A 27,703-nucleotide genomic window follows, 5' to 3' on the forward strand; every position below is an offset into this window, starting at 1 on the left:
CTGGGGAGAGGCCATTCATCTGCTCAGTCTGTGGGAGGGGATTCACTCAGTCATTCAGACTACAGAGTCATCAGAGAGTTCACACTGGGGAGAAGCCGTTCACCTGCTTAGTCTGTGGGAAGAGATTCACTGAGTCATCCAGCCTACAGAGACATCAGCGATTTCACACTGGGGAAAAGCCGTTCACCTGCTCAGTCTGTGGGAAGAGATTCACTGAGTCATCCAGCCTACAGAGTCACCAGCGAGTTCACACTGGGGAGAAGCCATTCACCTGCTCAGACTGCGGGAAGAGATTCACTGATTTATCCAACCTACAGAGACATCAGCGAGTTCACACTGGGGAGAAGCCATTCACCTGCTCATTCTGTGGGAAGGGGTTTAATGAGTCATCCTACCTACAGAGACATCAGCGAGTTCACACTGGGGAGAAGCCATTCAACTGCTCAGTCTGTGGGAAGGGATTCACTGAGTCATCCAACCTACAGAGACACCAGCGAGTTCACACTGGGGAGAAGCTGTTCATCTGCTCAGTCTGTGGGAAGAGATTCACTGAGTCATTTAACCTACAGAGACATCAGCGAATTCACACTGGGGAGAAGCCGTTTACCTGCTCAGTCTGTGGGAAGGGATTCACTCAGTCATCCCACCTACAGAGTCATCAGCAAGTTCACACTGGGGGGAAGTCGTTCACCTGCTCAGTCTGTGGGAAAGGTTTCACTCAGTCATCCCAACTACTGGCACACCAGTCAGATCACAACAGGGAGTGGCCGTTGTTATGAATCCCTAGGTTTCGTTTGCTGTGGACTGTCATTTTAAAAGAGAAAGTGTGAGGTTAAGAAGTCAAATCAGTCTGACTTGCAGCTTGTTTAGTTTTAATCGAGGACACGGACTCTCAGAGTCAGATTGAGACAGAGGAAAAATGGAAGGATTGAAACCAGGGAGCTGGTGGCCAAGGGTCATTTTTCAGAAATTTCCTATGCCCGCAAGGGTGGGTTAATTATCAATTCACCATACATCGAATGTGTGGTTGTCACCTCGTTTGATCCGTAGGTTTGGAACGGATTTGGCGTATCCTGTGGAGACCACTTATGTGGTACCCTTTCCTGGGCGTGACGACGATATCACTGTGACAATTCGCTTTCGGTGATAATTCGTATGTGGATTTGGAACGACGGATAAATTCTACAGCGACTGATCTCTCATTTTACCACAGTGGAACCTGTGGAATTCGACAGAATTGCCTTCTCTCGACATTTACCCTGGATTACAACTATCGCTCTCATCACCTATCCTGTGGATGACCTGAACTATACCATTGCAAGACACCAAGCATTGTTACCCCCCAAGCTCAGTAGTTTGGGAGTTATATTTACACACATTTATACACATAACACTAAACTTTCTTTTCAAATTGTTTGTTACAATTTTATAAGTAGTTACGAATAAAGACAGTGGTTTTAACATCAAAACTGGACTCCAGGTGTAGTCTATTGCTGCTGGTTTGTGTCTAAAGCATTATGGTTCATAACAAAATTGGGGCCTGCGTCTGGGATATGAACAAATTTGCAGGGCTTATTGATCAAATAATTATCAATCTGATTGGGGAAAATCCCTTTTGATTTATTTGTATGTGGAAATCAGCAGCAATGGATATTTATATATGTCTGGAAGCGCCAACCCCTGAGGCATTAGGAAAAGCCAAAAAGAATGAATTGCTCACTATTACTAATAGGCTGAACCCTAACGAGGTAAGAATGTGTGAAGGACCAGGGGAAGCATAAAACTGGGAGAGCAGGTACAGGTGAAAAAAAAAATAGGGGTTTTATTACCCAAAATGTTTATAAACTGAACAGAACTGTTCTACAGTCCAAACTTGAATCAGCTAAACAGAACAAAACTGGGTTACAACAACATAGCGAAATACTCCTCAGACCAAGAGACACCACTCAGCTCCTGGCTGTGGGCGTATATTGGATGCCGGCCATTCAATAGTAAGTTGCATGGGAGAGAAAATATTCCTCTCCTTAAAAAGATATGGCATAAATGAAATAGCTCCAGAGAACACCCCTCTGTCTGTAGTAGAATGGCACAATCCAATTATCCAGCGCCATCTACTTAGGTTGGTGTAACTCAACAGCTCAGTCGTTTACCAGATTATCAGGAGGATGGGCGGCTACAGGACACTTTAATATGACCGGTTGATGGTGCGGCTGGGAATTGCAGATGCCACGGGGGGGGGGGGGGGGTTATGACAGCCCCAGAAATTCAGAGGAAAATAGTTGAGCACTGTATATCTATGAAGGTGTATGATAAGGAGGTGTTACAGAGGTTTTCTGTGAGTGAAGAGGAGATCCAGTTATGACTGGAACAATTGAAGATTGATGTACTTAAATTAGAGGCTGAAGAGAAAGAGGAGGTTTGATGCTCGAGAGGCATACAAACAGACAGAAGAAGCATAAAGAAAGGTCTTGAAGCTGAGGAAGCAGAAATACAGAGGGATAAGGAGAAAGACAGAGGCAGTTTGTGATAGAGAGGTTAAGGCTCAAGAAAAAAGTTGCTGTCTCAAAGGAGTTGGTTGTACCGTTTATTGCCAGCCAGGCGGTTAAATTGGCCCCTCCATTTGATGAGACTGAGGTTGGTAAATCCTTCCAGCATTTTGATAAAGTGGCCGAAAGGAAGCTGGACTCTTTAGTTACAAAATATAATTAAGGGTAAGGCTCAACAAGCTCATTCTGCCCTATCAATTGAAAATGCAGCTAATTATGACATAGTGAAACAGGCTGTGCTCAAAGCTTATGAGTTGGTCCCAGAATCATACAGGCAAAAGTTTAGAAATTTAAGGAAATCTGTGAATCAGACTTATATGGAATTTGCTTATGATACGTTTGTGTGTTTTGACCGCTAGTGCACATATACAAATATAAATGATGATTTTAACAGCTTGAAAGAGTTGGTTTTAATTGAAAAATTCTAAAGATGCGTCTATGATGACATAAAGACATATTTAGATGAAAAGTATGCTGCCATTTTACGGAAGACTGCTAGATCAGCAGAGTAGTTTGCTTTAACTCATAAGGTTAAGTTTACTCCAAATAAGATCTTCCAAAAGAGTAGCAGGGATCAGCAGGGTAAACTAGTAATTAAAGCTGGGACTAGTGACAAGTGTAAGGATGAAGGGAAACAGTTGAAGGATAAATATCTGGTCTCACTTGTTACTATTGTAAGAAAGCTGGTCATATGATGGCTAATTGTTCCATCCTGAAGAAGAGAAAGGAAAAGGTGTCAGTCCCAAATGCCTGTGTTCACAATGTTGAAGCACCTATAAACGCACAGGGTTCTGAACATTCTGTCGAAGCTCAGTTAAGGACTGAGAGGGCTGACCGAGTTAAGAAGGGGCTCAATCATTTTATGTCAGATCGGTTTGTATTAGTAAAGGAAGTTTCAACCCTGTTACCAGTGAAAATCCTTCGAGATACTGGGGCTTCTCAGTCACTTTTATTGGACAGCGTTCTAAAGTTTGGTGAGGAGACTGACACTAGTGAGCTAAATCTTATTAAAGGCATTGGGGGTGGCATGGTTTCTGTGCCATTGCACAAGGTAACTTTACAGTCAAGGTTGGTTTCGGGACCTGATAAGATCGGAATATGTTCCAGTTTACCGGTGAAAGATTGCTGTTAGGGAATGACCTGGCAGATAATAAAGTTGTTCCTGCAGTGCTGTTGACAACTAACCCAACCACTGACGACCCACAGATGGATTTTAACATTTATCCTTCCTGCACAGTAATTCGAAGTATGGCTAAAAAGTCTGCCGACGCAGACGGTTATGTGCATGATAATATACCCATGATAGCCAAAATCGGGATTCAGGTTATGATGATTTGTCAGGGACTTTTCTGCCTTCATTGTTTCAACAGGATTCAGGTAGTAAGTCTAATGAGAAAGATTTATCCCTGTCTAGGAAGGAGTTTATAGCAGAACAGAACCGAGACCCTGAGTTTGAAGCTTTAGAAGAAACAGCTCTCTCAGATGATGAGATTAAGAAAGTGCCAGTAGGGTATTATCTCAAGGATGGAGTGTTAATGAGGAAGTGGAGGCCACCTGCTGTACCAGCGAGTGAGGAATGGGCAATTGTTCACCAAGTTGTAGTTCCTAAAGTTTATAGGGCTGAATTTTTAATTTTGGCCACAGTATGCCCTTAGGTCGACATTTTGGAGTGAATAAAACTAAACAGGATTATGTAAAAATTTTACTGGCCTAAGTTCAGGAAAGATGTTGTGACCTTTTGCAGAACCTGTCACACTTGTCAAGTTGTTGGTAAACCTAATCAGGTCATCCCAGTGGTCCCACCGTGGTCTATACCTGCATTCGGTGAACCCTTTTCTAAAGTTATCGTGGATTGAGTTTGCCCATTGCCAAAGACTAAAGCTGGCCATCAGTATTTGCTAATTATTATGCATACTGCATCCAGATTCCCAGAGGCAATACCTCTCAGAAATATTAATGTTAAAACTGTGGCGAAGGCTGTTACCAATTTTTTTACTTTATTTGGTTTGCCTAAAGAAATCCAGTCTGATCAAGGAAGTAATTTTACATCTGTATTATTCCAGCAGGTAGTTTATGAACTGGGAGCTAAACAAATTAAATTATCCGCGTACCATCCTGAATTACAATGGGCTCTAGAAAGATTTCATATTCTACCCTCAAAACAATGATTCAGACATACTGTGTACCACACAATCTTTCTCACTCGCTCCGTGCCTTGTAAAGGCTTGATAAAGACATCATTGATGCACGCACGCACACGCCAACAAAAGACATACTGAATTGAAAATGGAAAAGACTGGGATGAAGGAATATATTTGCTTTTAATCGCAGTAAGAGAGTCGGTACAGGAATCACTGGGCTTTAGTCCATTTGAACTTGTATATGGTCGCAGAGTGAGGTGACTTTTGACCTTGGTAAAGGGACAGTGGATTGATGGGGATGTACATGTTAACTTGTTAGACTATGTTTTGAAGTTCAAAAATAAACTACACCACGCCTGTACTCTAGCAAGACAAAACTTAAAGATTTCTCAAAACAAAATTAAGTGTTGGTTTGATAAGCGGGCTTGCGAAAGAAAATACCCGGTGGGGAATAAGGTGCTTTCCTATTTCCAATGTTGACGAATCCACCTCAGGCGAAATTCAACAGACTGTATGAAATAGTCTCTCAAATTAATAATGTGAATTATGTTATCAAAACACCCGACTGATGTAAACCAACACAGGTTGTACACATAAATATGATAAAGCCTTATTTTGACAAACAGGCACCGTCCGTGAGTATTGTTGTCAAAACATATGAATCTGGTAACCCTGAGAATGAAACAATTGACTCGTCTGAGACTTTTCACAAGCCAATCGTGGTCCCAGTTAGGCTAATGAACTCGCTTGTTCTAGAAAACATTGATAACAAGTTGGCTCACCTGCAGCCAAAGCAACAACAACAGCTGAAGGAATTAATTCTGAAGTTTAAAGATTTATTTCCTGATGTTCCCAAGCAAACCACGGTCGCAGGACATGATGCAGATGTTGGTCAAGCCAAACCGATTACACAACACCCATATCGCATGAACGTAGACAATGTAAATTGTGTGAGCAAGTGTGCTAAGTGGGGAAACAGATTCGGTAGGTCTCAAAGGCAAGGAGTTTGGACACAGTCTTGGTAGTAAAGTATTTTATTTACAGAAGGCAAGCGTGGGAAAATGGCAACTGAAGCAACATGCACACAATTCACAACAGTCGTGGGGAAAGGCGGATCGGCAATAAAACACACACGGTCAATTACTAATGAACGTGGGAAAATCGCCTGGGAACAAAGTACACGCACACACACACACAACCAAGGGAAAAATCAATACGATACTCTCCACCACTTGTCTCTGTGCAGGCTCGGCTCTATGTTATCAGGGACAGTAATCAACGCTCCCCATAGTCTTCAATACACAGCTCACCAACAATTCCTCCAGCTCCGTTCCACGGTTCTCAGCCTGGGGTGAAGCAGGGTGGTCCCTCGGAGTTGGCAAAGGGAAAGGGTCCAGCACACGTGACACCCTTTATAGTGCAGCAGGGCTGGAGGGTCCCGCCCTGGTAATTCACAGTGGGGCAATGGCTGGGTTCCAGCAGGGTTAAGCCTATTACAAAGGCCAATTGCTCGAGGCCAAGTACAAGGAAGGCTAATTAAAGGGACCAATAGTGAGGTGTGCATTGATGGGCGAGGAGGGGTCAAACCTTGACTGGCAGGTGGCGTACCTTCCGACCAGGTAGTGGGCAGTTCCGTCACGTGACAGTCACGACCCCTCCAATACAGTCCACCCTTCGGATCCACGCCAAAATCTGTGAGACCGACATCCCACAGCCTGGAGATGAGAGAGAGGGAGGGTGAAGGACACAGAGAGACAGGAGACAGTGCAAATTCCCAGTGTTTATCAGTAACACAATTACTGATTACATTAATGTTCAGTGTCAGACACCCAGTGACTGTAAACACAATCTCCCACAGTCTGGTACTTACTCCAGTTTCTGTATTTTACACTCCGGGTTCCTCAGAGCCGCAGACACCAGTTTCACTCCTGAATCTCCCAGTTCATTACATGTAACGCAGTGAGAAGGAAAGTAATATATCTTAATGGAAGTCTTACACTTAACTATTTCTGAAGAAAGGCAGACGTGCTCTGAATATTTTGACCAGCACAGCATAATATACACACAGAATGATAACGAGATTGAGTGCAATCGATCAGTGAATGACAGTTGCCCACCACCCCACTAAGGACCCAAACGGCCACCAGTTTCCCCATGAGGTGTCGTGTTGGAGGAGCTGGTCCGTCGATTTTTGAATTTTAGCCACCGAGTCCCGAATGTGAGCAGCCAAGTGGGTGATGTTAGTCGACTCGTCAGGGATAAACGTGCAGCGCCCCTTACCAATGACTGCACAGGTCCCACCATCAGCCGCCAGTAGGTAATCCGGGGCCAGTCGATTCTGCAGGGCGACCATCCTGACAGCCGCCAGCTCTGCCGCCGTTCGGTTGAGGGCATCTTCGGTGTGTTGCAGTGCCACTGCCGTTCCGTCAGCCGGCGTCTCCAGCACACTGGTCATCTGGATCACGTCACGGGACAATCGGGCCGTGTCCTATCTGGGAGAGGCTGTCATCCAGAACCTCTCCTCCTCCGTGATGGCCCTTTTGTCCCGGTAGCTGCTGTGTGCCGGGGGCTCACCCAGATCACCCCGCCCCTCAGGGCATACACGTTGATGAAATGCAGAGGTTCACCATCCAGGCGCACAGCCAGATGGAACAGGCGGCCGGGAACGACATCCTGAGCTTTTGCCATTTCCGGCTGGAAGGTCGAGGCCAACAGGATCACCACCCCGCTAGAGTTGGAGCTAAGGTGGCTCATGTAGACCCCGCCCCGCCACTCTAGAAGCCAAACAGACTCATCCCCTGGGGTGGTATGGATTCCCTACAGGTCATTCACCGCATATCTCCCATGCCTGAGGACTGCGAGATTGTTTTATCTGCGGAGAGAACCCCTGCTACCATTAAACTTTAGACTAGCTACAGTGAGCTTCATGTCGGGAGTACACTAGGCCTCAGCAACAATACCCTTCCCGGTGAGAGCGGAGGGGCCCTCAACCACACTATCCAGAAAAAAAAAACAAAAATGCTGTTTGCTTTCCGGCCCGAGTGGTGCCAACGCCACCCTGTGACCCACCGTCTCCCGAAGGAGCGAGGCTGATTCCCACTCTGATGTCCCCTAGCAGGTCATCCAGGAAGGATTTCAGCTGCCGTCTGTCATTCCCGACACAGTATTCCTCTTCCCCTTCCCCTTCCGTCTGAGGATGACTCGCAGGGACTTCACCAGCCTCGGCATGTTAGGCCAGCGAAGCGAGGCGAGTTTAGGCCGATGCTTGGCACCCACAGAGGAGTGAATGAACTCTCAGATCTCCTCCACAGTTATCAATGGGGATTTCTCAGAACGGGTGAGGATGCCCATTCTCTCGCTAAGAAAAGAATCTCCCTCCAACCCCTCACTGCAGTCAGATCCCCCATGTTCCTCCTCATGTGTTCTAATAGGTGGCTGCACATGTGAACCACACTGCGCAGCGGGTACGTCACTCAAACCTTACCGCTCCAACGTCGCATCAGTCTTATCCACAGTTCCGACGATGGAAGGATAATCCCCAGAGACTCCCTGCAGGCCATTAGTTGATGGGGTCGGCATGCAGATTACATCACCCTCCCCAGGAGACAGGCATGAAGGGGACCCCAGCAGCTCTGATCCAAGGGATTCACCGGCAGCCTAAAGCTGACAGTGAGAGAGTTTGTTCTCCTCTCCGCTCATACTGTTTAATACATTTGCCTCCAGGGAGGCGCTTACTGCTAAGTCCTGGGTGGAGGGCTCCAGGTCTGTTTAAGTTGTGCAAACAGGCCTAGCACTAGCTTCCTGCACAATCACACCACCTACCACAGGACTGGTGGCTACATCTGGGGATTCAGGGTTAGACACAACTTCCACCCGGATTCCCACCCCTTTCTGGGACTCCCCCTCATCTACATTCTCTGCCCTCTGGGGGGAACATTCCTTTCTCCTCTTCAAGCCGGAGGATCACACAGGTGCGGGATTCACCGATAGAGCGTTACTCTCCGCTTCCATCACCCCGTCCAACTGTGCACTTCCCCGAGCCTCCCGCTCCACTTCAGGGCAAAAGGGCGTGAGCTCTGCTTTCTCGGCGGCAGACTTCTTAGAGTGTTTGGACTTCTTATTCGCTTTCTTTCTCAGTGGTCAAAACACCATCTCTCCCCAACAAGTCCTCCATAGCCTCCGCACAATCTTCCAGAGTAGTTCCAGTTCGTAAAATACATTGCGCCTCGCGTTCCACTTTCACCGTCCGAAACAGGGCGTTGTCCGAGGCTGGAGAGGCAGCCGCCTTTGCATAAGTCCCCGAAGGCCTGCGTCTCCCTGTAGACCGGTCCAGCATGTTGCTTCTCTGTCCGAATCGAGAATAAAACGGTTATAAAGTCCTGGAGTGAGTTGAGTAACTGGCTGGAAAAGTTTCTACTCGACGGTACCCTGCCGGCTCAGTAACAGAAATTCCAACGCCAGGAAAGGCTCCGTTAGTCCCGCAGAACGTCCAGGCCGTGAGAGGTCGAGACGTCTCAAACGATGTTTCGGCTCCTACACCGAACGAGACTCCCGACGACAGAGATGGAAGGAGGTTGTCCCGATGTCACTCGGGGGAACAACAGCGTTTGTCTCCTGTTTTTGGAGAGACCCGGCTTCCTGGCTAGTTGCCAACGGCCACAGCAGGGAGCTACGCAGTTCGCAGCCGTCAACAACCCCTTCCAAACTGGCAGAAAAACTCCAAACGAAACTTTCACACTAACCCACCCGCTCACTTAGATGTTCAAGAGACGTTTCAAACCAATTCCAAGTAACTCACGACCTTCATAAAACAGTTTTTCTTCGATTACTCCCAGTGCAACCAGAACAGTTCCACTCTGTGTCTGACCCCGGGAGTGTGTGATTGGACGGTGTGGAGGGAGATTCACTCTGTGTCTGACCCCAGGAGTCTGTGATGGGACAGTGTGGAGGGAAATTCACTCTGTGTCTGACCCCGGAAGTGTGTGATGGGACAGTATGGAGGGAGCTTCACTCTGTGTCTGACCCCGGGAGTGTGTGATGGGACGGTGTGGAGGGAGCTTCAGTCTGTGTCTGACCCCGGGAGTATGTGATGGGACAGTATGGAGGGAGCTTCACTGTGTCTGACCCCGGGAGTATGTGATGGGACAGTATGGAGGGAGCTTCACTCTGTGTCTGACCCCGGGAGCGTGTGGAGAGAGAATCACTCTGTGTTTAACGCCAGTGTTCCATACCCCATCCCTCTCGTACTACGGCTGATATTACAGTCGAGTTTAACTGTATGCGGGGGCAGGAGGGGATCAGTCAGCCACGATGTGGGTTGGGTGGAGCTGTGATCCTGGGTTCCCAGACTCTGCCAGTCCGACCTCCCTCAGCCTGGAGCTGAGATGCTACTGTGTCAGTGTGAGGAGCTTCGACCCACTGTTGCGGTGCACAGGGTGCGGGGGCAACAGAAGCCTCAAGTAAAACTCGAGTCCGACACCAGGACAGGAAGTTACAGCGGTTTACTGATTTCATCATAACAAATGCAAATTAAAGAATGTGTGAGCTGCCAACGTGCAGGAATAAATAAGTTGCCTCCGATTCACTCACAGTCACACACAATTAACTGACCGGCGACAACATGTGACCGGTTGAATAATCAGTCCCGTTTCTCACCGTCACTCTGCATCAGGGAACCGATGATTATAAAATCACACTTCAGGGCCGTGACCGAGATCGCCGCAGATCCAACATCACGGCTGAGGGATCTGTCAATTTAAGATCATTATATCGGCCAAACCGCCGAATGCACCGTCCTCTGCAAAGGGAGCAAAAACCTTCTCTCCGGAAAAATGCAAACCCCGGGACACTGGTGTCCCAGACTGAGGTACGCCCTGCACACCTCCCACCCCCCCCCCCCCCCCACCCGGGTCTTCGCGTCCGTGTAATTCCCCGAGGTCCCAGGTGGTGGAATCTCGAACCTGCACATCAGGTAAATGCAGCATCCCCGGACAGGAGGCGGAAATGCTGGCTACTAGATTGGAGAATGTATTGCCTGTAAGTATCTCTGTCGATCAGACCAGATTTATTAAAAACCGCTATTTGTCCTTTAATATTAGGAGATTGATGAATATTGTTTATACTCCCTCATCTAGAATTCCAGAATGAGTCAACTCATTGGGTGCCGAGAATGCATTTGATAGAGTTGAACGGCCATACTTAATTACCACGCTTGAGAAATTTAATTTTATTTCCTAATTTATATCTTGGGTTAAATTGATATATTATGCCCCTACGGCTTCGGTACTTACCAATAATATAAGATCTCCTTTTTCTCGGTTATTTCGCGGCACTAGGCAAGGTTATCCTCTCAGCCCATTGCTATTTGACATGGCCCTGGAATCTTTAGCTATTGCTATTCGTGACTCTCCTCAAGTTAACATTATATGCAAATGATTTGTTATTATATATTCCGAATCCTGACAAATCCAATCCTCCTGTTATATCCTGCTCACTCAGTTTAGTAACTTTACTGGTTACAAAATGAATCTTAATAAGAGTGAACTTTTCCCTTTAAATTTGTCAGTTCCAATCGTTTGACATTTAGCATTTAGATTAGTTACGAATTATTTTACTTATCTAGGTGTTAAAATTACTAAAAAAAAACACAAGGATTTATTTAATGTTAATCTTTTACCTTTAATTGATCAGGTCAAACAGTTGCTTACTAGCTGGTCCTTATTGTCTATGTCATTGATTGGCCAAATTAATGCAAAAAAAATGATTATTTTACCTAAGATTTTATATCTTTTCCCAGCAGTACCAATCATTATACTTAAATCCTTTTTTGATACTATTGACTCTAAAAGTTCATCTAAAAAATGGCAGAACAAAAATCCTAGGCTAAGTAAAAAATATTTGCAGAAATCCAAAAAGAATGGTGGCTTGGCAGCGCCAAATTTAAGATTTTATTACTGGGCAATTAATATTCAATACTTAATATTCTGTACATAAGTAGTGGATTTGAATGTTGGTCTTCATTGGGTTAATCTTGAACGCAATTCGGCACAAGGATTTCATTGGCTTCCATCTTAGGGAGCTCACTTCCCTTGTTTCTCTCTAAATTGAATAAACAAATGGTAAACCAGATAATTAAACATACATTCTGAATATGGTTTCAGTTTCAGTTCCGTAAATTCCTTGGCTTGAATTAATTTATATTATCAAATCCTATTATATCTAATTATTTCTTTTAACCCTCTGTCATGGATCAAACCTTTATGGCTTGGAAAATGAAGGGTATAATATTTTTTCGTGATTTAATTTTGGATAACTGTTTCATGTCTTTTGAGCAGTAGTCTAATAAATATAATTTGCCGATATCTAAAAAATATTGGATTTGGGCAAATTATATTTATGATTATGAAAATACAGCCAGATATATCCGATAAAATTAAAAATGAATGGGGGAAGGACATTCAACTCTCTGTACCTACAAAGAAATGGGGAAAACATTTTTGCAATTAATTAGGTTTTCTTCTATTTGTGCCAAACAGATGTTGATTCAATTTAAAGTGGTACATAGGGCACATATATCTGAGGATAAATTAGCACAATTTTATTCTTATATAAATCAGATCTGGGATAGATGTCGTTCTGAGGTAGCTTCTCTAACTCGTATGTTTTGGCCTTGCTCTGTATTGGAACAATTATGAAAAAATATTGTTGATATATTCTCTACAATTTTACACGTAGATTTACAACCTCATCCTATTACTGCAATTTTTGGATTGATTTGTCCTCTGCAGCTTGGCGGATGATTGCATTTGCTATCTTAATGGCTAGAAGACCTACTTTATTGAACTGGAAAGAGACAAATCCTCCAATTACAGCTCAGTGGTTTTCTCAAACAATATCTTGTTTAAATTTAGAAAAAAAATAGAAGTGGTACATTTGACCCCTCGGTTAAATTTGAAGAAACTTGGAGGCCTTTTATTCAACACTTCCATAGAATGTCATTTGATTTCTTCTGATTCCTTTACTTTATCCATTGATTTGAGTAGAGGAGCGGAGTTGACGACATTAATGATTTTATTTGACATAATTGACTAGACCAGCTTAGTTTAGTTTCAGTTTGGTTCAGTTTAGTTTTTGTTTGATTTCAATTTGGTTTTTTTTTCCTTTTTTTTCTATTTTGGTTATATTAGGGGTATGGGAAGTCAATTATATTGGTGCTATTTATATATTTTTTAACATATGTTAATTGCCAACAATGTAATCCCACTCCCTTTGTACTACTAAGAACATTATGAATTGCTTTTGAAAAACTTAATAAAAAGATTGACAAAGAAAGAAAACTAAACAAGCTGCAAGTCAGACTGATACGCCTTATAATCAATCCCTCTCACTTAAAATGACAGTCCACAACAAACAAAACTTAGGGATTCATAACAACGGCTCCTCCCCATTGTGAACTGACTGGTGTGCCAGTAGTTCGGATGACTGAGTGTATCCTTTCCCACATTCTGAGCAGCTGAATGGCTTCTCCCCAGTGTGAACTCGCTGATGTCTCTGTAGAGTGGATGACTGAGTGAATCTCTTCCCACATTCTGAGCAGGTGAATGGCTTCTCCCCAGTGTGAACTCGCTGATGACTCTGTAGGGTGGATGACCGAGTGAATCCCTTCCCACAGACTGAGCAAGTGAACGGCTTCTCTCCACTGTGGACTCGCTGATGTATCTGCAGGTGGGATAAATAAATGAATCTCTTCCCACAGACTGAGCAGGTGGATGGCTTCTCCCCAGTGTGAACTCGCTCATGTCTCTGCAAACGAGATGACTGAGTGAATCTCTTCCCACAGACTGAGCAGGTGAACGGCTTCTCCCCAGTATGAACTCGCTGATGTCTCTGTAGGTGAGATGACTGAGTGAATCCCTTCCCACAGTCTGAGCAGGTGAATGGCCTCTCCCCAGTGTGAACTCGCAGGTGTTCAAGTAGGTAGAATGACCGAGTGAATCGTTTCCCACATTCTGAGCAGGTGAATGGCTTCTTCCCAGTGTGAACTCGCTGATGACTCTGAAGGTGGGATGACTGAGTGAATCGTTTCCCACATTCTGAGCAGGTGAACGGCTTCTCCCCAGTGTGAACTCGCTGATGTTTCTGTCGGCTGGATGAGTCAATGAATCTCTTCCCACAGACTGCGCAGGGGAACGGCTTCTCCCCATTGTGAATTCGCTGGTGTTTCCATAGGGTTGAAGAGTTACTGAATCTCTTCTCACAGATGGAGCAGGTGAACAGCCGCTCCTTGGTGTGAACTCGCTGGTGAGCCATTAGGTCAGATGACCGAGTGAATACTTTCCCATAAATTCAGCAGATGAACAGCATCTGCTCGGTGTGGTGTGAACTGACTGGTGTGTCCACAGGTGGGAAAACCAACTGAATTCTTTATTACACACAAAACAGGAAAATGGCCTTGTCCAGTGTGAACTTGCTGATGTACCTTCAGTTGAGATGACTGAGTGAATCCATTCCCACTGTCTGAGCAGGTGAATGTCCTTTCTCCTGTGTAAAATGACAGGTTTGCTATTTGGTCAAATAACCAAGTGAATTCCTCCCCACAGTCTGAGCAGGAAGGATGATTGATGGTATCCCTTGCTCCACTTCTAAAATATCTAGACAGAAAGAACAAAACTTCTTTGTGATTCCCGGAGACAAATTCCTTCTCATTTTTAACCTGTGAAAAGATTTACAAAATCCATCAATGGGTGTAGGACAACATTTCAGATGAGATTACTTGAGTTGTCAAGGTTTGATCTGGTATCACACTGTTACAATGAGGTTGAAGCAAAGTTGGACAGAGAAATCATCTTCTGACTGGGCAGAGTGCTGGTATCTGGAATGACCCTGATGCTCTTCCTGTCTCTATAAGAATGGGGCATTTCTACCATCTCCAATCTGTACCTTGGCTCAGTTTGACTCTCTTCATTGGTATTATTCCCTGTTCCTGCAGAGCTGCATGGGTGCCTGGCCCCACAGTAATTGAAACACTCTCACTCTTTTATGTATAATTATGTTAAAGTGCCACAATTTTTAATGCCATATAAAATATTCCTGCTGAGGTGAATTGTTGTTCCGCAGCTGTTAAAAGGACAGTGAATTTTTGTAATATTTCAGGTTCTTGTAGAAAAGTACAACACAGAAACAGGTCCTTTGGGCCATCTGGTTTGTGCTGAACTATTTAAATTGCCCACTCCCATACCTCTACCATCCAGGTACCTATACGAACCTCTTAAATGTTGAGATCGAGCTCGCATGCACCACTTGTGCTGGCCACTCATTCCACACCCAGACAACCGTCTGTGTGAAGAAGTTTCCCTCGTGTTCCCCTTAACATTTCACCTTTCACCTTAACCCCTGGCCACTGGTTGTAGTCCCACCCCCATCTCAGTGGAGAAAGGCAGCTTGCATTAACTCTATCAATGCCTCTCTATCACAATCAAATCTCCCTCAATCTTCTACATTCCAACGAATAATGTCCTGACCCATTCAATCTTTCCTTATAACTCAAGTCCTCCAGACATGGCAACATCCTTGTGAATTTTCTCTAAAATCTCTGAACCTCTTTTAAATCTTTCCTGTAGGTAGGTGACCAAAACTGCACGCAATACTCCAAATTAGGCCTCACCAATGTCTTCTACAAGTGAACATAAAATCCATCTATTGTCACTATTTGGTTCGTGAAGACCAATGGGCTAAAATATTTTTTTCCGTCACTATCTAACTGTCATATCACTTTCCATGAATTAATGACTTGTATTCCTAGGTCCCTTTCCTCTACAACACTCCTCCGTGCCCGACCAGTCACTGTGAAAGACCTCCCTTGGTAGGTCAGACCAAAGTGCAACAACTCACACTGGTCTGCATTAAATTCCATTTTCCATTTCTAAAACCATTTTCCCAGTGGGTTCAGATTGCACTGCAAACCATGATAGTCTTCCTTGCTGTCCGTTACAACACCAGTCTTGGTGTCATCCACAAATTTGCTGATCCAGTTAACCACACTATCATCCAGATTACTGAGATAGATGACAAACAACAACAGATCCAGCACTGATCCCTGTGGCTCACCACTAGTCACATGCCCCCAGTCAGAAAGGCAACCATCAGCTACCACACTCTGGCTTCTCCCAAAGACAGAGTCTCATCCAATTTACTATCTCATCTTGAATGCTGAGTGACTAAACCTTCTTGACCAACTTCTCATATGAGACTTTGTCAAGTGCCTTGCTAAAGTCCACGTAGACAACATCCACTGCCTTGTCTTCAACCACTTTCCTGATAACTTCCTCGAGAGACTCTATAAGATTGGTTAGACATGACCTACTGTGCTCAAAGCCATGCTGTCTATCCTTAATCAGTCCACATCTATCCAAATACTTATATATCCGGTTCCTACACATATGTCACAATGACTTTTCCACTACTGTTGTCAAGCTCACCAATATAAAATTTCCTAGCTTAATTTTAGAGTCTTTCTTGAACAGCTGAACAACATTGGCGTCCTCCAATCCTCCAGTACCTCAGCTGTCACTAAGGATGAGTTAAATATCTGTGCTTGGACCCCGACAATTTCTGCACTTGTCTTCCGCAGGGTCCTAGTGAACAACCTGCCAAGCCCTGGGGATTTATCCACGCTAATTTGCCTTAAGACAGCAAAAACCTCCACCTCTGTAAGCTGTACAGGGTCCATGAAGTTGATGCTGCTTTGCCTCACTTCTATAGACTCTGTGTCCATCTCCTGAGTCAATACGGATGCTAAACTACTATTTAAAACCTCCCCCATCTATTTTGTCTCCCGTACAGATTACCATTCTGATCGTCCAGGGTGGGCATGTTTCTGTTCTGACCTTCTCCATGTTTCTGTGACAGAGAAGCTGGCCACACTTGACTGGAAGGGGAATCTGGTAGGAGTGACGATAGAGCAGCAATGGCTGGAGTTTCTGGGAGCAACGCGGGAGCTGAGTGATAGACACATCCCAAAGAATTGGAAGCATTGGAAAGGCAGGAGGACACAACCGTGGCTGAAATGAGAAGCCAAAGCCAACATAAAAGCCAAAGAGAGGGAAAACAAAAGAGCAGAAACTATTGGGAAGCTTTTAGAAACCAAGAGAAGACAACTGAAAACATTGTCGGATGAGCTCACGGTGTGGAATGATGATATTGTAGCACCCAACAGTCTGAGGCATTGAGAGGAACAAAATACCCTTGGCCTCGATATCTCTTGAAAACCAAGGTTCCCTGTACCAGTTATCTTTCAACTTTCAGTTTTGCAGGCACGTACAAACTCTTCATCATCAAAATTTCACTTCTGAAGTGCTCCCACTCACCAACTAATTATGCTAATTATCATAAATTATCAAATTAGTAAAATTATAAATTAGCAAATTATCATAATTTGCCACGAAACAGCCTGTTCCAATCCACACTTGTCAGATCTTTTCTGACACCTTCAAAGTTGACCTTTCTCCAATTTAGAATCTCAACCCTTGGTCCAGACCTCTCTTTTTCCATATTTACTTTCAATCTCTTGGCATTATGATAACTAATTTCTGTCAACAGCCCCGGATCATTTCCTAACAGCTTATTGCATACTTCTACATTGGGAATTCTACTTCCCAATTAAGGACACATTTGACTAGTCTTTTTACGGATGGGAGTCTCAGACAATATATGGAAAATTAAAATCACTTAACATATCACCCTTTGTTTGTTAGCATGGTCTGTGATCACTGGAGAAAGATTTGTTCCTCTGTATCCCTCGGACTGTTGGCTGGAACCATGTCCCAGCAATGGCTACAATATCATAATACATGGTCCATACATGCTGGTTGTATGGTGGAAAAAAACACAACAGTGCCTCTTTCACCTCAGAGCATTGAGAAGTTTGAAATGGGGACCTAAATCCTAAGAACTTTCTGCAGGGTCACAATTAAGAACATTGTGACTGGCTGTGTCACTGCCTGGTATGGGGACTGTACTTCCCTATATCGCAGGACTCTGCAGAGAGTGGTGCGGAGAGCCCAGCGCGTCTGTAGATGTGAACTTCTCACTCTTCAGGGCTGTAAAGAGGACCTGAAGGGTCATTGTGGATCCCAGTCAACCCAACCACTAACTGCTCCATCTGCTACCATCTGGGAAATGGTACCGCAGCATAAAAGCCAGGACCAACAGGCTCTGGGACAGCTTCTTCCACCAAGCCATCAGACTGATTAATTCATGCTGATACAACTGTATTTCTATGTTATGTTGACTGTCCTGTTGTACATAATGTTTATTATAAATTACCATAAATTGCATATTGCACATTTAGACAGACACATAATGTAAATATTTCTACTCCTCATGTATATGAAGGATATAAGTAATAAAGACAATTCAATTCAATTTTGCACCTCCATTATCTGTTCTGTCATTTTGGCTCCCACCCTGCCTGCAACTTTAGTTCAACTCCCCCACCAGCACTTGCAAGCCTTACCACTGGGACGTTAGTCCCCTTCTAGTTATGTTCCCCTAACTATTGAACCCCCTAACACACCTTTGTCTTCCCTCTGCCAGATAATCCCTCCCCCAACAGTTTCTAAAGTGGCCCACCTGTTGTTGTGTGGGATGGCCTCAAGAGTACTCTGTGATGGCTATTTAACCTCATTCCACTTCCTGACTCTCACCCAGTTTCCTGTGTCCTGCATCTCGGTGTAAAACACCTCTCTTTCTGTCATATTTTTCACCTTCTCCGACTCCCGGCTGAACCAGAATTTATCCATTTCAAGTTCCAACTCCTCAAAGTGCAGCGTTACAAGCTGTAGCTGGATGCACATCTTGTAGGTGAGGGCATCAGGGACACTGGAGGTCTCCCCACCTTCCCACCAATGTCCCCTCCAATTTGTAATCACCAGTGTGCACAAAAACCTTGTGCTGTGCAAATTTTTGCCCAGTGACAACAATATGTGCACAGTGAATTTTATATATAGAGATATTCATTTCTACAGCTATCAAGTCACTGTCAACAAGCACTTTGATCTCCTCTGGGTTTCACTGACTTCATCCGCACTCTCACACAACCAATGTAACAGGCCTGTAGCAGTACTGAAGGATTTTCTCGCCAGTGCTTTTGCACACCATATATACATTGGCAGGCAATAGTTTGGGCACCCCAGTCAAAATTTCTGTTATTCTGAATAGTTAACTGAGTGGAAGATGAACTGATCTCCAAAAGTCATAAAGTTAAAGATGAAACATTATTTTCAAAATTTTATGCAAGATTGGTGAATTATTTTTGTTTTTAAAATTTCAGAGTGGAAAAAATATGAAAGGAACACCATGCAAAAGTTTGGGAACCCCAAGAGATATGAGATTTGTCAAATAACCTTTAGCAATGTCTCAGACCTTAATCAGCTTGTCAGGGCTATGGCTTGTTCACAAACTTCGTTAGGAAAAGCCAGGTGTTGCAACTTTCAATGCTTAAGAAGTACCCTGACTCCACAAACCTTGTCCCAACAATCGTAGCCATGGGCTCCTCTAAACCCCTGCCTAGCACTCTGAAAATTAAAATACATGATGCCCACAAAGAAGGAGAAGACTATAAGAAGATAGCAAAGTTTTTTCAGGAAGCCATTTCCTCAATTCGTAATGTACTTAAGAAATGGCAGTTAACAGTAACGGTGGAGGTCCAAAAGACCAAGAAATCCTTCCGAGAGAACTGCTCGTAGGACTGCTAGAAAGGGAAATCAAAACCCCCATTTTTCTGCAAAAGACCTTCAGGAATATTTAGCAGACTCTGGAGTGGTGGTGCACTGTTCTACTACACAATGACACCTGCACAAATATGACATTCATGGAAGAGTCATCAGAAGAAAACCTTTCCTGCATCTTCACCACAAAATACAGCGTCAGTAATTTGCAAAGGAACATCTAAACAAGCCTTTTGCATTTTGCAAACAAGTCCCGATGAAGTTAAAAAAGAACTTTTTGGCCACAATGAGCAAAGGTATGTTTGGAGAAAAAAGTTTTATTTTGAAACTGTAAATGATGGATTTAAGAGAGTAATCTTGCTTAAAATATTAAAGAATGTGTCATCTTTAACTTTATGCCTTTTGGAAATCAGGTCATTGTTTTACTCGCTTAGCTATTTACAGGAATAGAAATTTTGACCGGAGGGCCCAGACTTTTGCATGTCACTGTATGCAATTTTCTTCCTAAATGATGCTTTAAAAAGTCGGACTTCCAAATATCACTCCACTTCCAACCACTTACAAATTATCCAGCAACTTTTGCATCACCACAATACACACAGGTACAACCAGTTTCTGTATTTTACATAAATATTTCTCCTGAACCCTCCCTCAAGAGACGGACGGTGATGAACTCGGTGATGACAATGCCAATGAATATGAAGGGAAGGACAGTAGCCTGTCTCATTGGAGTATGGCACATTTGTGATGTGAAAGCTGCTTGTTTCCCAGGGCACAGTTGTTTGATATCATTATGTACCCAGAGAGAATGGGTAAAAACATATCCTCACGGGTAGGAAACTCCACAACAAGAGCAGGCAGAACAAGCAACACACACAAAATGCTGGAGGAACTCAGCAGGCCGGGCAGCATCGATGGGAAAGAGTACTAATGCTGAGTTCCTCCGGCATTCTGTGTGTGTTGCTTGGATTTACAGCAGCTGCAGATTTTCTCTTGCTGCGGTTGGAGATAGAGCAAAGGTGATTTTCTCAGCAGCTGATAGAAAGATTTTGTTCTCTTTTTCCGAGTACCTAATCCTTGCATTCAGATAGCTGGAGCTCAGCTCTATCTGCTCCCATTCCCTGATTAGCCGGAAGCTCCCCGGGGTCCGTGTACGGATCGTGGGGCTGAGAGAGAGGAAAAAGACCTGCCTGTGCCGAGTTTGCGGGTCACAGTCTCCAGTTCTCACAGCAATTGTCACTCAATTAAAGTCGAAAAAGTCCTTACCTTTCCGCTCCTCCCGACATTTTGTATACGGCGCGCATGCGTAGTTATCGGAGACGGCAGCAACCCTGCGCCTGCGCATTTGATCGGTGCTTCAAACGACAGCGAAATTTTAAATGCGCGGCTTCATGGGTAATCATGGTGCATTAAAAATTTCAGCCAGCACCTGTTCCATTTCCATATCTCAGGTATTTTTTGTGTGTAGAAAACTCTGCGACTTTCTTAACGCAAAAAACCGCTCCCATAAACGATACACTCAATATCAACAGGCATTTCGTGTATCTCATACCAAAGTCCAATCCTCTTACAAATGCAGATCTGAAACAAAAGAGATTCTGCATTTGCTGGAAATACAAAGACGTGCACAAAATGCTGAAGGAGCTCTGCAGTTCAGGCAGCAACTAAGCAGAGGAGTAGGGGCTAAAGGGGCTCGGAATAAATGCGGCCCATTTATTCCTCTCCACATTTGCTGCCTGATCTGTTGATAACCTGCAAAGTTTTGTAGAAATTAACCATTTTGTTTTTCAATTAACCAGTTTCCAAATGTTTCTTATCTTTCATTCAAAGCCACATCCTGCTGGTCTGGCTCCTCTTCCTCCTCCTGCTCGTAACCTCCAGACCCCATCTCTTTCCAGAGCCCCTGAGCCATGATTGGAGCTGGCAACTCTTTGGTTTCTGACTCTGCTCCATCGAAGGTTCACTCCCTAGTCTGCTGTCAGGCTTAAGAGGTGCATTGTAACAACCCAGCTGTCTGAAGCACAGTCCTCTGAAATTGGTGAAAATGACACAAAATTTGAAAAGAGCAGGGAAAAGGGAGTTTAACCACCTTAGTCCAGAGCCCTGGGGAAGGTCAAATACTCAGCGATCTCATCGAGATATTTAGCCTGGGGAAAATCATGCAGGAAATTCATGCAGGTGTATAAGGTGATGAGAGGCATTGATTGTGTGAAAAGTCAGAGGCTTTTTTCCCCCAGGGCTGAGATGGCTAACACGTGGAGGGCATAGTTACGTACACAACGCTGGAAGAACTCATCAGGTCAGGCAGCATCCGTGAGAAAGGTGTAGCCAACGTTTCGGGCCGAGACCCTTCATCAGGAATGGAGGGGGGGGAAGAGAGGGCCGAAGCCCAGTAATAGAGATGGGGAGGGGGAAGGGCTACAGGTGCCAGTGGAAAACCAATCAGAGGAAAGATAAAGGGGGAGGGGATAAGCATGAAAAGGGGGGATGGCATAGTTAAGGTGCTTGGAAGTAGCTCAAGGGAGATGTCAGTGATATATTTTTTATACAGATAACGGTGGGTGTGTGGACTGCACTACCAGCGACGGCGGTAGAGACGGGTACAATAGAGTCTTTTAAGAGACTCTTAGAGAGGTACATGGAGCTTAGGAAAATAGAGGGTTCTGTGGTAGGGTAATTCCAGGCGTTTTCTAGAGTAGGTTTCATGGTCGGAACAGCATTGTGGGCCGAAGGGCCTGTAATTTGCTGCAGATTTCGCTGATTCTAAGAAACTCAAGGGAAATCTCTTCTCCCACGGAGCGGTGACAAGTTGCAACAGGGAGAGTGAGAGATAAATTTTAAAATAATGATATGGAACAGAAAACTGGGCAGGGAGCAGATGGACCGAGTGGCCTCTCTAGTGTACATTGTGAGTTTGGCAGTGACAATAAGTACCTGCGACACGGGATTTGATACAGAACTGATTTATCTTTCACAGATCCACAATATTAAACACCAGTCCAGTTTAAGGCTAACATCAGCAGAACAGACTCCTCCAATGCTCAGTGACCAGGGTTCAGTCCTGGGTGCGATGAGCAGCCGCAAGAACTGCAGAATCTGACAGTAACAGTCCCTCATGAACCTGCAGCTGCCTTCAGTCACCGCGATGGTTAAACATTTAACACGGAGCTGATTTGAACTTCCTCCCTGATGTGAAGTTGCTGGTATTGCAGCAGCTGGGATGATTGAGTGAAACTCTTTTCTCACTCCGGACAGAAATGTGGCCTCTATTTACACGGATGCGGCCCAGCCTGCTGAGTTCCTCCAGCGTCTTGTACGTGTTGCTTTCCCCACAGCACCTGCAGTCTACTTTGTGTCCAAGCTCTGGTGAACTGAGAGATACAGCAGATCTAACGTGCTGTTGTGTTTGTGATTCCCATACACAAATCCTTTGAATTTTGTACACTGTTAAAGGTTTATAAAGCACGTCAGTTGGTGAAGGACAGCATTTCAACTGAAATTATTTCAGTCTCCATGGTGCCTACTGATAGAAACACTGTCACAGCTCAAAACAATTTAGAGGAACAAGATTTCATCTTCTAACTGGCCACAGTTCCGGCATCAGGCACAATATCAAACTCTCTGCTTCCCTCTCTGTATCAAAATGGATCATTCCTCCCCTACATCAGTCTGTGACTTGGCTCAGTTTGTCTGTCTCCTTCGCGTTCTGAGCATGCGCCACACACCCACTGAGATCACATTTTATTTACACGGCTGTGAGTAGAGACTTTTTGATTATTATGTCCCTCCCGGCATTTGACAGTGGTGAACTCAGAGTCAGCAATGGTATTGACCCTCAGGAGTAGGTGATTAGGCTTTTTCGTTGTAGATCAGTAAACTGCCGGTAGTGTGTGTCTGGATGAGTGGGTCGTTTTCAGACTGGAAGGAGGTAGCGTTTGGAGTACCCCAGAGATCAGTCCCTGACCACAGTTGTTCACAGTTTAATGTCCTGGCGGAGGCAGCGAGATGTGAGATGTCCCAGTCTGCTGGTGAGGCAGAAAGAGTGGAGTTGGGGGAGGGGAGGCCATTCACATGCAATTTCGTAGCTTTGCAATCTGTTCATAATGCACTGTGGGGCTGCAGTGGCGGGTTCCAATCTGCGAATTAATCAATGTTGACTACACTACTTCGATCGGCCGAATCCCAAACAATAACAAAACAGCCTACAGAGAAGAAGTCTTCACCCAGACACAGTGGTGTCAAGAAAACAACCTCATTGTGACAAACAAAGGAGCTGGTTGTGGATTATAGGAGGAATGGAGACAGGGAGCAAATTCAACATTTATAAGTCTGTTATTGACACAAAATGCACATTTTAATATTGATCATGACAGTGTATTTTAAATATTGTTAATGACATAAAACATATTTTTATAGATTGTTACGGACAGAGAATCGTATAATTTGTGTTCCGTGTGTTATCTGAATGTACTTACTTGCCTGTGATGCTGTCACAAGTACTGTGATGCTGTACCTGTACCTTCCCGTACTTGTGCACTTGGCAATAAATTCAACAGGACCTGAGAAATCTCAATGAGATTTAATTAGTGATGATCATCTTGGCAGCTCGGTAGATCGAATGTATGAGACAATACACTGTTAAATGCAAAATTCTGAACAGTGTTGATGATCAGAGGGTTTTGAGACTCCAAGTTCATCGCTCCCTGAAAGAGACTGCACAAATTGATCAGGTGGTTAAGAAAGCAAATGGCGTGGTTGTCTTTATTAGTTGAAGCACTGAGTTCAAAAGTCGGGAAGTTGTGTTGCGGCTGTTACGAGCCTGCGGTCGTACTGTGACTGTTTCTTTAAGAGCGTCGGCGTGAGGAGGCGGGACTATGACGTCAGTCACAGGCTGACAGCGCTGACTGTGGACTGAACCAAAAGAGAGAGAGAGCGATCTGCAGACAGGCAGTCGGCCAGTCTAAAGAGAGAGAGAGACTGGAAAAGCTGATCGCTTCAGTTAGTCGCAGCTGAGGCTTGGAACTCTTCTATGTCCACAAGAGTGGGTTGATCATCGGTACACGGAAACACAACGAATGTGTGTGGCTGTCACTTCGTGTAATCCATAGGAGCGGAGTTTGGAATATCTTGTATTAACCCTTGCCTGGGTATGTTGTGTGGTAACCCCTGGAACACGGTATTCCTGTGACAGGTCACTTTCGCTGATAACTCGTATGTGGACGGATTCAACGGATAAGAACTTCGACGGAGTTATTTTGAAGTAACGGCATTTTCTCTACATTTCACCCTGGATTACAAATATCTCTCTCCCATCATTTTTTCCGTGGATTATTGAATTTTCCTGCTTTACCATCTCAAGACTCTAAGCTTTGTTCCCTCGGTCTCCATAGTCTGGGAGTTATAATTACGCATATATACACATAACACTGTTAACTTTCCTTTATTTCGTGAAATTACAATATTATAAGTAGATAATAATAAACAGAGTGTTTTAACCATCAAAACCAGACTCCAGTGTGAACTCTATTGCTGCCGGTTCGTTTCTAAAACGTTTCAGTTCGTAACACAGTTTTATAAAACTAGTTAGACCAGGTCTGGAGTGTTTCATACAGTTCTGGTCGCCCCCATTCTCGGAAGGATGTCGGGGCTTTGGAGAGGGCGCAGAAGAGGTTTACCAGGACACTGCCTGGATTAGAGGGCATGAGCTATAACGAGAGGCTGGACAAACTTGTGTTGTTTTCTCCAGAGCGGCGCAGGCTGGGGTGAGACTGGATGGGCGTTTATAAGATTACGAGAGGAATAGATAGAGTGGACAGACGATATTTTTTTCCTGGGAGTTGAAATGTCTAACACATTTAAGTTGGAAGCAGTTGTGAGCGGCAAGTTTGCTTCTTTCCACAGAGTAGTGGGTAACAGGAGTCACTGCCAGCGGTGGGATTCCGGTTCCTGCTGACGTTTTTCCGCAGATCTGCAGCATCTGCGGGTCACTGCTCTCCGTGTCCGTGTAGCTTCATCTTTCCCCGTTCAGACAAGGCAGTGAGATCCGGTTCTGTCACGTCCTCTCATTGTGGTGGAGAATATGTTTTTTTCTGCAATATTCTCAGCATATTTCATTCCACTGTTTTTATCTGCTGAAGTGCGGCCGATGTTTCTGGGTGTCTGACCCATTTATGTGAGGATTTGGCCTTTTCTATTTCTTTGAGCTTCTCATAAATGTGTACAGTTCAGTTGAGCTTCGCTCCACTACTTCCAAAGCAACAACCCGGTCAGTCAAACAGTCGGCACAATTAAAATAGTTTATTACATTTTTTTTCATTTTGTACTATTTATATAATTTAACTGTAATATTTATATTCTTATATTAAATCAGAATTGTTAAAATCCATCGTTATGAATTAGGTTCTACTGCCGCCGCAGGAACAACACATTTCATGACACATGCCGGTGTTATTAAACCTGATTCTGATATTAATATGGGAGACGCAACACCGGTCACCTGATCCCAGTTACCGCAGATCGTAATGAGAGATTGAAGCCTTTTCTATTCATTTGCATTCCACAGAAGTGACAACAGTTCAGTTTCCTTCTGAGTTTCCAAAGCAGAAGCTCAGTCTGTCTAATATCTCCACACAATTAAAATGGGGAATTGGTTTATTCTCATCAGGTACTGAACTTCCAGTGAAAATCTTGCCTGACGCATCATCCACACAGATCGATACATTACAAAAGTACATTAAACTGATATACGACAAACCAATGAACTGTAGCAAATCATTCTGGCTGCAGAGAAAGTGCAGTGCAGATAGACATATGGTGCAGGGTCACGTCGAGTTACATTGTGAGGTCGAGTCCATTTTATCATTCATTTGGCTTGTAACCACAGACAGGAAGCCGTCCTTGAGCTTGTCATTCCTAAGAACTGCAGCTCTTCTTTTTTCTCACTTTCTCGCGGCACTGGACAGGGATGTCCATTAAGCCCTTTATTACTTAATTTTGTATTGGAGCCTTTAGCTATAACACTATGTGAAGCTAAAAGTATTAATGGTGTCTCTATGAATGGAACCATACATAAGATTTCTCTTTATGCAGATGATCTTTTGGTTTTTATTTCAAATCCTGTGGAATCAATTCCTAATCTTTTGGAAACACTTAAAAGATTTCAGTAAAGTTTCAGAATATAAACTTAACTTGAATAAAAGCGAATTGTTTCCATTAAATGTCCCTGTTAGTACATATGATGATATTCCTTTTAGAATTGTTAATACATTTAGAAATTTAGGTATTATAATTACTAAGAAATATAAAGATCTCTATGAAGCGAATGTCGTTCCTTTAATAGACTCCTTGAAACAACTTTTGATTTTTATATATTTTCCAAAATATACCCATCTTTTTAACTAAAAAAAAGTCGACCAAATTGACTCTCTTATTTCTTCCTTTATTTGGAACAATGAGAGACCAAGAATTAATAAGTATCATTTACAAAAATCTAAAAAAGATGCTGGACTTGCACTTCCTAATTTCAGACTGTATTATTGGGCTGTGAATATTAGACAATTATGTCTTTGGTTATATTGGCTTGATAAGAACCAAAAACCATTCTGGGTTAATTCGGAATTTAAAGCTCTTAAACAATTTTATTTAACTTCAATTTTAGGAGCTCCATCACCTTTACAGCTCTCTAAAATTCCAAATTTAAATCTTTACCCGGTTATTAAACAATCCCCACGGATTTGGGTTCAGTTCCGTATTTTTTTAAATGTTAAACAATTTAAGATGTATAGTTTTTATATCGAAACTTTTCATTTAAACCTTCAACAACTGACCCCATTTTTCTCTTATGGAAAAGTAAAGGGATCCATTCTTTTACAGATTTATTTGGTGATGGTCGGTTGATGACCTTTGAAGAGTTAATTAACAAATTTTCTCTCGCTCATACACATTCTTTGCAATATTTTCAGCTTAGACATTTTTTACAACCATGTTTACCTAAGTTTCCATATTTACAAGAACCTGATTTGTTGGAAACCATTTTGAAATTGAATCCCTTAGTGAATGGTTCCATTAGCAGAATTTATAATTTATTTTTGTTACAAGAAGAAAACCTATATACTTACGGCAGGGAGCCGTCGGTGATCAGGAGGGCCGAGGTTCCAGGACGAGGCTATCCCATTGAACTCCGGGTGAGCTGACGCCTGCGATATCCCCAAATGCGGGATACTCGACTGCACAATTTGTGGTAGTGGGGAACTGCGTTCGCGCTCTCCCCTGAAAAAAAAGAAAAAAAGAA

The 27,703-nt window shown here is 43.8% G+C and overlaps 1 protein-coding gene and 1 non-coding gene across 3 annotated transcripts; one reads left to right on the forward strand and one right to left on the reverse strand.

Moving 5' to 3' along the window:
• Positions 1-11,607: 11,607 nt before the first annotated feature.
• LOC132389049 (gastrula zinc finger protein XlCGF8.2DB-like) lies at positions 11,608-27,557 on the reverse strand. Of its 2 annotated transcripts, none has more exons than XM_059961460.1 (2): positions 27,531-27,557; positions 11,608-14,337 (listed from the first exon to the last, which is right to left on the reverse strand). In XM_059961460.1, the coding sequence occupies exon 2, from the start codon at positions 13,994-13,996 to the stop codon at positions 13,112-13,114; it is 885 nt and encodes a 294-aa protein (XP_059817443.1). In that variant the 5' UTR covers positions 13,997-14,337; positions 27,531-27,557; the 3' UTR covers positions 11,608-13,111. The 2 variants fall into 2 exon arrangements, with proteins under 2 accessions (XP_059817443.1, XP_059817442.1); XM_059961459.1 differs by lacking the exon at positions 27,531-27,557 and adding an exon at positions 20,680-20,724.
• Positions 27,523-27,684, forward strand: LOC132389055 (U1 spliceosomal RNA). Its single transcript, XR_009510411.1, has one exon. It is a non-coding gene; the product is annotated as a U1 spliceosomal RNA (small nuclear RNA).
• Positions 27,685-27,703: the final 19 nt, after the last annotated feature.

This window comes from Hypanus sabinus, unplaced genomic scaffold (genome assembly GCF_030144855.1).
Source record: "Hypanus sabinus isolate sHypSab1 unplaced genomic scaffold, sHypSab1.hap1 scaffold_467, whole genome shotgun sequence".
NCBI classification, from domain to species: domain Eukaryota; kingdom Metazoa; phylum Chordata; class Chondrichthyes; order Myliobatiformes; family Dasyatidae; genus Hypanus; species Hypanus sabinus.

What these genes read in the sequence shown, in the direction of transcription:
- LOC132389049 (XM_059961460.1), bottom strand. Translation starts at nt 13,996, where the DNA reads ATGGCTCACCAGCGAGTTCACACCAAGGAGCGGCTGTTCACCTGCTCC.